Source organism: Tenrec ecaudatus, chromosome 7 (assembly GCF_050624435.1).
Source record: "Tenrec ecaudatus isolate mTenEca1 chromosome 7, mTenEca1.hap1, whole genome shotgun sequence".
NCBI lineage: Eukaryota > Metazoa > Chordata > Mammalia > Afrosoricida > Tenrecidae > Tenrec > Tenrec ecaudatus.
In genome coordinates this window covers 165,674,337-165,686,768 of record NC_134536.1, presented here as the reverse complement: position 1 = coordinate 165,686,768, position 12,432 = coordinate 165,674,337, and the positions used below count along the sequence as shown (strand labels likewise).

General features: G+C 48.9%; 1 protein-coding gene across 1 annotated transcript in view; it reads right to left on the bottom strand.

The window, feature by feature from the left end:
- The window catches only part of BLTP3A (bridge-like lipid transfer protein family member 3A), an 86,494-nt gene that overhangs the window by 18,364 nt on the left and 55,698 nt on the right, over window positions 1–12,432 (bottom strand). Inside the window, exons 7-9 of the mRNA XM_075555502.1 lie at window positions 10,386–10,556; window positions 8,398–8,578; window positions 45–131 (exon numbers count right to left, since the gene is read on the bottom strand). Of these exons, the coding sequence (XP_075411617.1) occupies window positions 45–131; window positions 8,398–8,578; window positions 10,386–10,556 (439 nt within the window). The remainder of the gene's footprint in view (window positions 1–44; window positions 132–8,397; window positions 8,579–10,385; window positions 10,557–12,432) is intronic.

Genomic DNA, 12,432 nt, shown 5'->3' with positions numbered 1-12,432 from the left:
TCCCTGGGGTCAAGCTGGAAGAGTCCTCCTTCAGAATCCCCTACCTGCCCAGTGGAAGGGGTAATAGTCAAATGCCATCCTGCGGAAGGTCAGCTGCATGGCACCACCCATCAGTCTGTTTGCAGAGACACCTGTAAGAGAAAGACGCACGTGAGCAACCCACGGCAGGCGTTAACAAAGAAACCCAGCCACCATGGGGGCACTGGGCAGTCCTCCTGGGGGCCAGTCTCTCAGAAAGAGGGAGACTCCTAGGGTCATCAAGGAAGACGAGTCACCAAGGAGGCACATCTGAAATCCCTGCCTGAAGTGGTGGAGGCCATGCCACGGTGAGACCGGGAGGCTGCGGCAAGGAGACCAGGAGACAGAGCAGAGGAGCAGCCCAAGATGATGAGACTGTGGGACAGAGCTACAGACGGGCTTCCTGGCCCATGGAAGCCGAGGCCAAGGGGCCATGTGACAGAGAGATGTGGCTGCTGGCTAATGCCTGTATCCTGAGTTTTCTAATCCTGGCTGGTGGCAACTGTTCACTTCCCTACTAAGCCCCCATAATTGTGAGTGCTGTCCGACTTGTGCAAGGCCACTGCGGCAGATCACTGAATCAGCGGAGTAGAAGGCTGTGGGAGGCACTGTCTGTCAGCATGGGCAAAGACAGGTGGAGGCAAGCTTAACCTGTCTGCCTGTGGCAACCAGCCTTAGGATTCTATAGGGTTGGACTCTCCTCCTCCCGTGTAGAAAGAGGAAGTGAAATACTGTTTCCACACTTGTTTACTGTGATCTTAGGTAATCATTACCTATGGGGCCAAGTACCAAAACACTAAACATATTGCAAAGATGGGGGATGAGGTAGCTTATTGTACCAACCTGGCTGATAAACACGTGTGGGGTTAATTGAAGGGCAGAGGAATAAATGGCTCGGTGAGCCTCGCCTTTCTAGTTCTCAGGTCTCTTGCTTTGTGATGGTCGCACCAGGGTGCAGCTGCCTTAGCCAGTTCCCTGCTTCAGCTGGCAAGGCTCACTTCCTGCAAGACATCCCTGAAGAGGAGCCACATGGACCTATCCCGATGCAGCCCTGGATACTGGAGCAGCCGTGTGGAGACCCCTGCCAGTGCTGAGATGCTTACATGCTCAGATTCGGTCTTCCTCCTGAATTCGACATTATAGTGTGTGTTCTGTGAGATGGAGGAGGACTTTGTGGACTGGTATTGAACATAAGGGCTAATGCTGGACTCGTGGGCTTGGGCAGCACTGAGTTGGGATGTTTTCTTGATGTGCACTTACCCTTTAGGTAACACTCTCTTATATATGAGGTTCTGTGAATTTGTTTCTCTAAAGTACTCAGACTAACACGGGGATTACAAAATAAAAATATATGGCAGGAAAAACTGGAATTTCTAGCAAGAAGTGAAAATGACATTTTATTTACCTTGAATTTATATTTTTTAAATGACATTCTTACAAAATGCATCAACTTTATGTCTCTCTCCCATTTTGGCAACTAGAGGAGAAGAACTTGGAGAGTAAAGACTACGTGTGTATGTACATGTGTGTCATGTGGCCCACCCTGTTGTGCACTTCCACCTTGTTGCCCACCAGATGACGACACGGTGTTGGTGCTGACGTGGATGCAGACGCTGCTGCTGCTTGCCTTCCAGCTGTTGCCCACGCACAGCAACCAGACGTACAACGGACAAGACACTCCCCCGAGCCTGCGCCATGTTCCCATGCTGAAGCCCTCATGGCAGCCAGCGTGTCAGTCGAGCTCAAGGAGGCTTCTGCTTCTATGCTGACCTCGATTTCACCAAGCAGGACGTCCTCCCCCAGGGGCTGGTCCCCCATATAACCCATCCGAAGTTTGTGAGACCATGGCTCCCCGCCGCCCTTGATTCTGATGAGCTCGGGGCTGCTGTGACAACGTCTCTTCCCGATGCGCGTCCAGCCCGCACAGGCCCACGGGGTGGTTGGGAGTACCTTGGCTTGGTCCAGCACGCCTCAGTCCTCCAGGCAACTTTTCTCCCACACTACATAATTTTTTTCTTTACATAATTTCTTGCAGCAGATTTTCCCAATGTAATATGTAGTTTTATTTCTTGATTGCCACTTCAATTAAGAGAAATTAAATGAATACTTGACTCTGTCCATCTTTTCTCCATTTATTATGGGATTTATTACTTGTCAGTCTACTTGTGAGAACTTCTGTTTTTCTGTTGAAGTGTAATCCATACTGAAAGTGCTTCAACTTAAAGCTATTACTATGTATCTGTATGACTATATTTGCTGGGAAACTTTTGTGCACTATACTTACTTGTTACTGTTAGCTGAGGAAGAGTCAGTTCCAAATCATAACAGCCCTATCTACAAAATGCTACCTGGCTATTATTTACTTAAATTTTAAATGTGCCCCGTTTTACTTGTAAAAGAGCAATTTTAGAAATAAGTATTTTGAAATGATTCAAATTACCTTCAGAAAAACACAAATGAAAATTTAAAATTATTTTCTTTTTACATTATTTAGTGACTTTAACTTTTGCTTGATATGAGAAAATAACTAAACTAGCTGCTAGATATTAATTCAAACAGTGTCAACATTTGTCTCCTCGGCATTTGATTAATTATGGACTGAATAAACTTTTGTTGAAACAATAAAATATAAACTAGCACAATTCTCAAAGCCCAGCTTACAAAAGTACTGAGGCTCAAATATGAACAGCACTCAGAAAGAAGCCAACGATAGCCCACAGGCATGCACAGGCGACTCCAGCCACATCTTACGTACAGAGTGTGCGTCCTCTATGAACTTCGTGTAATGCTGCTGATGTGACACCAAGAAAACTCAGTGAAAGAGAAGATAAACTCTGCCAGGTATGGTTAGGTTTCAGAGAGCAATGAAAACTATATATATATATCCCACCACGAACCGATGTTCAGGGTCCAGAAAAGGCAAGTATCAAGACAAGGAGTGTGCGTGACTGCTTGGAGAAGGATCCCGAGTGGCACACAGGTGGGCGGCGAGCCCAAAGACAGCAGCTGGAACTCACCAGCCGCTCAGCAGGAGGAAGAGGACACTGCCTGATCCCATAACGACTTATAGGCTCCGGAGAACACAGGGCCGCCTCCACTCTACGCGACGGGAACAAGTACGAGTGTCATTGGCAGTGGGTTCATGTTTACGGCTGAAGGGAGGGCAAAATGAGGAGGAGCAGGCAGCTGATGAGCACAGGGTATCTTTCAGAGTGAGACAAAAACGGTTCTGAATCAGCTTGTGGTTATGCTTACACAGCCCTACTAAGAGACTACAGAGTCCTGAACCATATACTCTAAATGGGTGGAGGAGTGCATCTCAATAAAGCTGCCTTGGGTAAGAATCGATTTTGAACTTCTTGAGACCTGAGGAGGAAAGTACCACAGCTCCCTCCAGCAGCTCTCAATGTATTCTTATTCATTCAAACCTGGAAGGTTACAGATGGAAGACGGATGAAGTAAATGAGCCGAACAGAGGATCTCAGAAGGCAGGGCGAGAAGACCACAGTAGAGTAGTACAATGACGTGTGCACACAGTTGAAGTTAGAGAGGGAGGGAGGAGCAGCCCACTCAGTTTATCTTAGGCTGAAAGAACTGAAGAAAAAGGGACAGCACTGAAGCTGCAGCTCAGGGAGAGGGACAAGTCTGATCAGAGCACATGGGAGCAAATGAAGGGGGAGGGAGGGAGAGTGGAGCACATCCTGGCCCACCAAGCCTTGAGGACGATATTCCCGCTCAGAGTAGCCAAAGCACAGAGAGGACCATATCGCAGGGCCCACTATGAGACACGACATCCCTCATTGACCATAGCCCTACGGGGGACAACACTGAGACACAGTGTGGGCACTGTGCCCGAACTGACCCCACCACACTGAGGCGAAACACTAAGGGCATGCAACAGAACAGCAAGGGGAACAGAGCAATGAAGTCCCCAGGAAATACCAAAAAATAGACTTTGGGACCAGGGCGTGGCTCTCGATCAGAAAACACTCCTAAAGGTCAACAAACAGATGAACTATTTACAGGCACAAAAGAACAAAGAATCATATCATTGTAAATGAGGGGGAGTATGGAGTGGGGACCCAAAGCCCATCTGTAGGCAACTGGACATCCCCTTACAGAAGGGTCTCGGGGAGGAAACAAGCCAGTCAGGGTGCAGTATAGCACTGATGAAACATACAACTTTCCTCTAGTTCTTTAATGCTTCCTCTCCCCCACTATCATGATCCCAATTCCACCTTACAAATATGGCTAGACCAGAGGATGTACACTGGTACAGAAAAGAGCTGGAAACACAGGGAATCCAGGACAAACCTCTCAGGATCAATAATGAGAGTAGCGATACTAGGGGGGGGAGGGGAAAGTGGGGGGATGCGGGGGGGGGATGGAAACTGATCCCAACGATATATATATATATAACCCCCTCCCTGGGGGACGGACAACAGAAAAGTGGGTGAAGGGAGACATTGGATAGGGCAAGACATGAAAAAATATAATTTATAAATTATCAAGGGTTCATGATAAAGGGAAGTTGGGGGAGGGAGGGGGAAAATGAGGAGCTGATACCAAGGGCTCAAATAGAAAATGTTTTGAGAATGATGATGGCAACAAATGTGCAAATGTGCTTGACACAATGGATGGAGGGATGGGTTGTGATAAGAGTTGTTCGAGCCCCCAATAAAATGATTCTTTTAAAAAAGGAATTGAAGAAACTAATTCAAGTCTCAAGTTGTAATATGAAGGGTTCGGCTATAAAAACCATTGTGAGGGTGGCCCAGGACCAAGCAGTGCTCCATTCCGTTGTGCACTGTGTGGGAACCGCCCCCGAGCACACCACTGACGGACGCAAGAAGCATCCAGGAGGGTGGAAGGAAGACGTGCAACCACTGTACCCAAGGAGACGGGCGACCTCCAGCCATTTTGAGAAGCAGCACAAGCTCAAGAACCAGTGCCGCTGAAAAAAGAAGCCCACGCGGCACTGCAGACATCACAGCAGCAGCAATAACACAAGGCGGTGCAGGGTTGACAGAACACCACTTGAAATGGTTCAGCAAGCAGAGGCACTCACTCACCCGTGCAGAGACAGCGGAACGACAGCTCCCAGGCCAAGTGCCTGGGAGAGAGCCTTATCTGTGCCCATTCCAAAGAAAAGCGTCCAATAGCGTGTGGAAATTATAGAACAATCTCATTAATATCACATCCACGTAAGCTTTTGCTCAGTTCATCAACACAGCGGCCAGCAATCAAGCTGGTTTCAGAAGAGGAAGTGGAATGATGAACATCACTGCTGACATCAGATGGAGCATGGCTGGAAGCAGCGAATACCAGAAAGATGTTTACTTGTGCGTTATCGAGTATACACGGGCATTCGACTGTGTGGCTCAGAAACTATGGGCTACATTGTAGAGAACGGCAATCCCAGCACATCTAGGTGTGCTCATGTGGGACGTGGCACAGACCGGCAGTCGTTCAACAGAGAAGAGAACATTGTGCGATTTAAGGTGAGGGAAGGCGTGGTCGCGGTTGTGTGCTTTCAACATGTTCATTCAATCTGTGTGGGGAGTAGATGAAGAAGAACACAGTGTCCGACTAGATGGCAGCCTTCAAGATGATTTGCAACTCAATTTAACTTAAAACTCACTGCCATGGTGTCGATGCTGACTCACAGTGACCCTACACGGCAGAGTAGAATTTCCCCCTTTGGATTTCCAAGGCTGTAAATCTTTACTGCAGCGAAGGTAGGGTGGAAAGGGGGAACCGATTACAAGGATCTACACACAACCTCCTCCCTGGGGAATGGACAACAGAAAAGTGGGTAAAGGGAGACGTTGGACGGTGCAAGATATGACAAAATAATAATAATTTATAAATTATTAAGCGCTCATGGGGAAAGGGGAGCGGGGAGGGAGGGGAAAATGAGGAGCTGATATCAAGGGCTCAAGTAGAAAGAAAATGTCTTGAGAATGAGGATTGCAACAAATGTAAAAATGTGCTTGACACAACGGTTGTATGTATGGATTGTGATACAGAGTTGTACGAGCCCCCAATAAAATGATTTTTAAAAATCTTTACTGAAGCAAAAAGTCTCATCTTTCTCCCCTAATGCTGTTAGTACTGACCTTGTAGTTAGCAGCCCAATGCAGAAGCCACTAGGACTCAGCGTAAAGAAAATACAAATCCTCGCAATTGGACCAATAGATAAACCCATCATGATAAACGGAGAAAATACTGAAGTTAAGCAAGGATTTCATTTTGCTTGCATTCACAAACAATACTCATGAAATTAACAGACAAGAAGTCAGTTCTTTAATATATCCTCCCTCTACTGTTAAGATTTTTATTTTATCTCAATCACGTTAGATTTGTATGTATTCATTTGCATATACAAGATTGTTTGGTGCTTGAAAGCCCAGACAGATAACCCTTCGGAAAGAGGAGCAGGATTAAGTGTCCCCTGAGCATACTGGAAGGGGAAGGGGAGGGGGAGGGGGAGTAGGAGCTGAGGGCACTGATGACTATGACCCCACTCGGTGGGATCCGACAACAGAGCTGCGTGTGACTGGATCTGGAAGATACAGCGAAGAATACAATACAGTACGGGTTCCGGGGGAGGCAGGGTGGGAGGGCATAAAGGGGAGCTGATATCAGAGTTCAAAATGAAAGAAAGAAAGTGTTTTGAAACTGTGGTGGCAATTGTACGATAGTGCCTGAGGTGATGGAACTATGGAATGTTATGACATCTGTAGGAGCTCCCAACGAAAGGATTTTAAAAAGAAGAAGAAATCGAAGGGCATATTTGCATTTGCCGCTGCCAAAGACGTCTCTAAAGTGTCGACGAGCACGATGTCACTTTGAGGACAGAGGGTGCCTGACCCAAGCCTCGTGTGGGTGTGAAAGCCGGACATTGAGCCAGGGAGAATGCTCAGGAGGATTGGTGCATTTGAATGACAGCACTGGTGAAGAACACCGAAAGTACCATAGACTGCCAAAAGAACCGACAAACCCGTCCTGGAAGAAGTGTCGCCAGACTGCTCCTCTGAGCCACGGGTGGCGGGACTTCCTCTCACAGACTCTGGACAGGTTGTCGGGAGAGACCAGCTCCTGGAAAAGGACCTCAGTGAGAGAGAGGCAGAGCTTCCAAGAGCTGGACTGACACAGTGGGCTCCGCCAGGACAGTGATTCTGCAGGGCCGAGACGGCGCAGGGGCAGGCAGCGTTTGCTCTAATGTACACAGGGTCACTCTGATTGGAATCAACTCAATGGCGCCTAACCACAATAACAACATCCGAAGACTTGAACAAATAAAATCCTTTATGGGAACACTTGGAAGAAATAATCAAATACAAGAATTGTTTCAGCAAAGAATTTCTCAACGTAATTCATTTCCAGAGCGCACACAGCAACCGTATCCTATCGTTGCTGCTTGTCCTCTCCGAGTGGTGGGAGGTTCAGAGAGGGTCCAGTCACTTCAACACCACGGAACCTCCCAGCAGGACAGGCAGTTCTGTTTGCTGTCCCGGGAAGATAAGAACAGGCAGTTCCCCCCAAACACCGAATCTATTTCTCATTAAGAAGCAAGCACAACCTTCTGAGAAGATAGGCAGCAAGAAAAACATGTCCTACAAGGACAGATGCTGAAACCAAGAGCTGTGGCAGCGAGGACTAAAGCGGGAACCCAGACTGAAGACAGGAAGAAAAAACAGACCACAGCGGCAGAGGCACGCTACTCTAGACAGCGAGGTCTGCCACAGAGGCCCTCCGCCTGCAGTCTTTTATCCCAGCGCACCCGACACCAGCCTGAGGTGAAGGACGGAGATGGTAACTCAATTTCACAAACGAGGAAACTCAAAGAGGTTAAGTGAGTTCCTCAAGGCTCATGAAGAAAATAAATGAGCCTATTACCTTTTTCACTGTGCATACATGTAGATGTGTGGGTAATACAGGCTTCATGAGTGGAAAAGCACACCAACACCACCATGTAACTTCCTTGCTTGATAAGAGCACACATGCTTGACTCGGAATCTGAACAGGCTGAGGTTTCCTACAGGTGAAGTTACTTTCCTAAAGGTTTACACCAGTGCCTCTCCATGCATGACAAGTACTAGAGGCAAACAAGAGAAAGAACAGTCAACCTGGCGTGGGCTTTCTGTGTAGATTCTGATTGACGGGGTCTTGGAGCAAGGCTGACACCTCCCTCTGATGGCCGGAGACCACTGCCTCATACTCACAGGAAGGGCTCAGGCCCAGGAAATGCCTATGGCTGAGGATGCCAGCTAAAGGGCTGGGGGGCACTGGACGAAAGCCTGTTCTCCAAGCTTGGCCCAGAGCAGAGATGAGGGCTGTGGACTGCCCAGGCCCACAGCAGGCCTCCCAGGATACCTGGCTCTCGGAACTGGCTGTCGTCGCAAACGTGCAGGTCCAAGCGAGAGATGAGCAGATGATAGGAGGACTCCTTCACGTCATACTTTTCAAAGTACTGGCTGAGGCGGCTGCTGCCGCCCTGGCTGCCACCAAACGCATGGGCCCACGACTGCTGGGCACTGGGAGCTGGCGGGGTGATCTGCGTGGACAGAGAGAAACAAGAGGTGCAGACCCTGAGACGCTTGCTGGCAGGCTGTCGTGAAGCTTTAGTCCAGCCTGAGGACAAGCTGCTCCTTCCTGCTCAAACATCTGCACAAACTCCCCAGAGCCTCAACACCCACAGTCTCTGGGTTAGAATGAGGCTTCTTCCGAAGTCTGTCCTGAGGCTGAATCGTCTGTACGTCACGACAGGTGGACTGTCAGTCACACGTTGTCTTATCACGTAACCTCACGGCATGTTCAAAGAAATAGGACATGATGTGATTTGGGCATTGTGCAAACAACATGATCTAGGGGAGAGTTGTGCAAGACGGTCACAGTCGGGTCCAGGGCCCACACTGCCACCACTGAGTTGAGAGCCCTCACAGAAACAGCGGTGCTGCGACCAGTCCTGTGTGGTCACTGCCTGGTCTCTAAGAGCCACACACGGCCCCTGCCCACCCTCCACTCACCACCTCCCCGGCCTTGCCACCTGTTCCCTTCCCTTCCTTCCTCCCTGCCATCCTCCGCCATGAGTTTTAAACCCTTCCAGCCCCATCTGCCTCTCCTCCACCTCGGCCTCCTTTCAGGCTCTTCCTCCCTCCATCGTCTGGACGATAAGGCAGCTGTGGCCACAAAAGCAGCCCGGGGCATCACCCACAAGCCACCTAGGCTGAGGAGGGCAGAGCCTCGGAGAGGCAGCCTCCTTAGACTCTCTTGTGATGCCTGCATGGTCCCTGCATGAGGCAAGTGTGACAGGACAGGCAGCCGAAGGGCAGGGGCAGACGTGGCACGGGGACAGCTGGTGAGAGACAGAAGGGATCGCCATGCCGAGCACCGGATGTCCGCTAGATCCCACGCCCATTAGGATTTCTGAACTCCATTATAGCCCTATGGGACTACGGGCACATATGCAGTGGACATTGCCCAGATGGACATTAAGTAAAGCTCATCTGTATAGTACACAGGGTACTTTCCTATGCATACAGACATGATAGAAACACTTCCAGAGAGATGAAAACATCTTTAGCATGATACAGTAGAAAGAATATTTTGAAGCGCACCATGAAGTAGCCCTTGTCTGTCCCTATGAACCACTGCAGACCTGGAATTTTTAATATAGTAGCTTACAATGAGTTGGCTTATAACTACAGGTCATATGTATACCGGCTGTCCAAAACCTAAAGACCGCCTGTATGGCTGTTCTAATAACTGCCAGAGCACGTGCCCAAGGTTTGAACCAACCCTCCGAGGTCTCACTCAGCTGACAGTGCTGAGAGACTCCTCTAGAAAGTCTGCGCTCAACACCTACCGCTCCCTCAGTCTGGGCAATCAGCTGCCTCTCCTCTGAGCCCCTGCAATGGCAGCCCAGTGCTCCAGGTGTAAGTCACTGAGGGCCCCAGGGAGTAAGAGGCTGACGTGTGCGCAGCTGCACTTGTTTCTGCAGTGGCAGCAGGCATTGTAAACGCAATACACTAAATGCACAAAACAAGGGAACAAGGCAGAGAAGGCGCAGGCAAAGCCTGCGCGCACACACAGCAAGGGAAAACTCCCCCAATGAAGAGTCACACAAGACAAAACGAACTCACTGCCATCGCGTCTGTCCTTTATGAGCCTTTGCAAATCTGTATGGGAGCGGAGTCTCATCGCTTTCCTGTGGAGTAGCTGGTGGGTTTGAGGCCCCAACCTTGCAATTAGCAGTCCAGCGCTTACCCGACAGAGGCACCAGAATCCACCCACGTTGGCACTCATGAGGCCTGGCCTGCCCGCCATCTCTCTAGCCCCACCAAGCGCGTTTGGCCTCTGACCTGTACAGGCTCGGGGGCCAGGCTCTTTCTTTGCTGGGCTGACTTCTCCATGGCCTCACTCAGCGACTCTGCGTACTTCATCATGGCCTTGAGCTGCGAGTCCGTCAGCACCCAGAGCAGGTCGTCCAACAGGAACATGAGCTTGGAGGCGACCACGTTGCAGTCTTTGGTCTGAGGGGACCAACAGAGAAAGAACATGGGGGCCCATGACCTGACACCAGTTCAACCTCTCTACGTCACTGCCGCCCAAGACCTTTCAGAGACAGCTTTCCAACTCCCAGTATAGGAAAGTAGCAAACACTTCAGAGACCAATTTCTTCTTTAATTTTAATAAATCATTTTATTGGGGGCTCTTACAGCTCTTTTAACAATCCATACACTCAGTGTGTCAAGCACATTTATACGCGTGTTGCCATCATCCTTTTCAAAACATTTTCTTTCTACTTGAGCCCTTGATATCAGCTCGTTTCTTCCCTCCCCACTCCCTCCCTCATGAACCCTTGATAAATTTAGAATTATTATTTTCATATCTTACACCGTCCACTGTCTCCCTTCACCCATGTTCCTGTTGTTCATCCCCATGGAAGGGGCGTTGCATGTGGATCATTGTGATCATTGCCCCTTTTCTCCCCCCAACTCCCCTACCCTCATGGGATCTCAACTCCCATTACTGTTCCTAAGGGGTTTATCCGGCCTGGATTCCTGTGTTCCCAGCTCTTACCTGTACCCACGTACATGGTCTGGTCTGGCTGGATTTGTCAGGTCGAACCGGGGTCATGATAGTGAGTGGGGAGTGGAGGAGAAGCATTAAAGAACTAGAGGAATCTTGTGTGTTTATCTGTGCTATACTGCACCCTGGCTGGCCTTTCCTTTCCTTGTGACCCTACTGCGACAGGATGTCCAACTGTCTACAGATGGGCTTTGGTTTCCACTCTGCTCCTCCCCTCATTCACATTGATATGATTGTTTGTTTTGAGTCTTCCGATGCCTTACACTTGATCCTAATACCTGACACCTCGTGATCGCACCGGCTGGTGTGCTTCTTCCATGTGGACTTTGTTGCTTCCCAGCTAGATGGCCACTTGTTTACTTTCAAGCCTTTAAGACCCCAGACACTGTAGCTTCACCATCAGCTTTCTTCACCACGTGTGCTTATGTGCCCACTTTGTCTTCAGAGATCTTGTGTCGGGAAGGTGAGCAGCATGAATGCCAGGGTATTAGAACCAAGTGTTCTTGCATTGGGGGGGCACTTGAGTGGAGGTCCACGGTCCGTCTGCTACTGCAATACTTAACATGTAAATACATGTGCATAGACCTGTATCCCTATCATTATATATATTTACAAATGTGCGTACCTGTATTTATACCTCTGAAAGTGTCCTTTGCCTCCTAGTTCTTCCCTCTATTTCCTTTTACTTTCCTCTTGTCCCACTATCAATTTTGGCTTGCATTCGGGTTGCAGTAATTCCTCTCAGCTACACTGCACTTGATCAAACTCCACCAGGCATTCTACACGCTCCTCACCATCTATTTTAGATCACTTGTTGCTCCCTTCCCTTGTCCCTGGGTTTGATGGCTTAGAGAAGCAATTTCTTTGGAAACTGTTAATATTTCCTATGAGCAGAAAGCAGCAGCAATAGTCAACAGCTAGGTGTCTGTCAGCAGCCCTGTATCTGGGGAAACTGGTTTTCAAAATTGAAATGCGCTCCCACTGCTGGATGCTGTGCAACATGAGATTGCAGCCCTGGCCTGTCTTTTGTTTTCTTATTCATTTTACTGGGGGCTCGTGCAACTCGTAGCACAGTCCAGACATCCATCCACATGTCAGGCACATTTGTACATGTGTTGCCCTCATCCTTCTCAAAGCATTTGCTTTCTACTGGAGCCCTTGGTATCAGCTCCTCATGTTTCCCCCTCCCTCCTTGACCCCCTTCCCTCATGAACCCTTGATAATTTATAAGTTATTATTTTGGCATGTCTTACACTGTCTGACATCTCTCTTCACACACTTTTCTGTTATCCGTCCTCCAGGGAAGGGGTTATATGT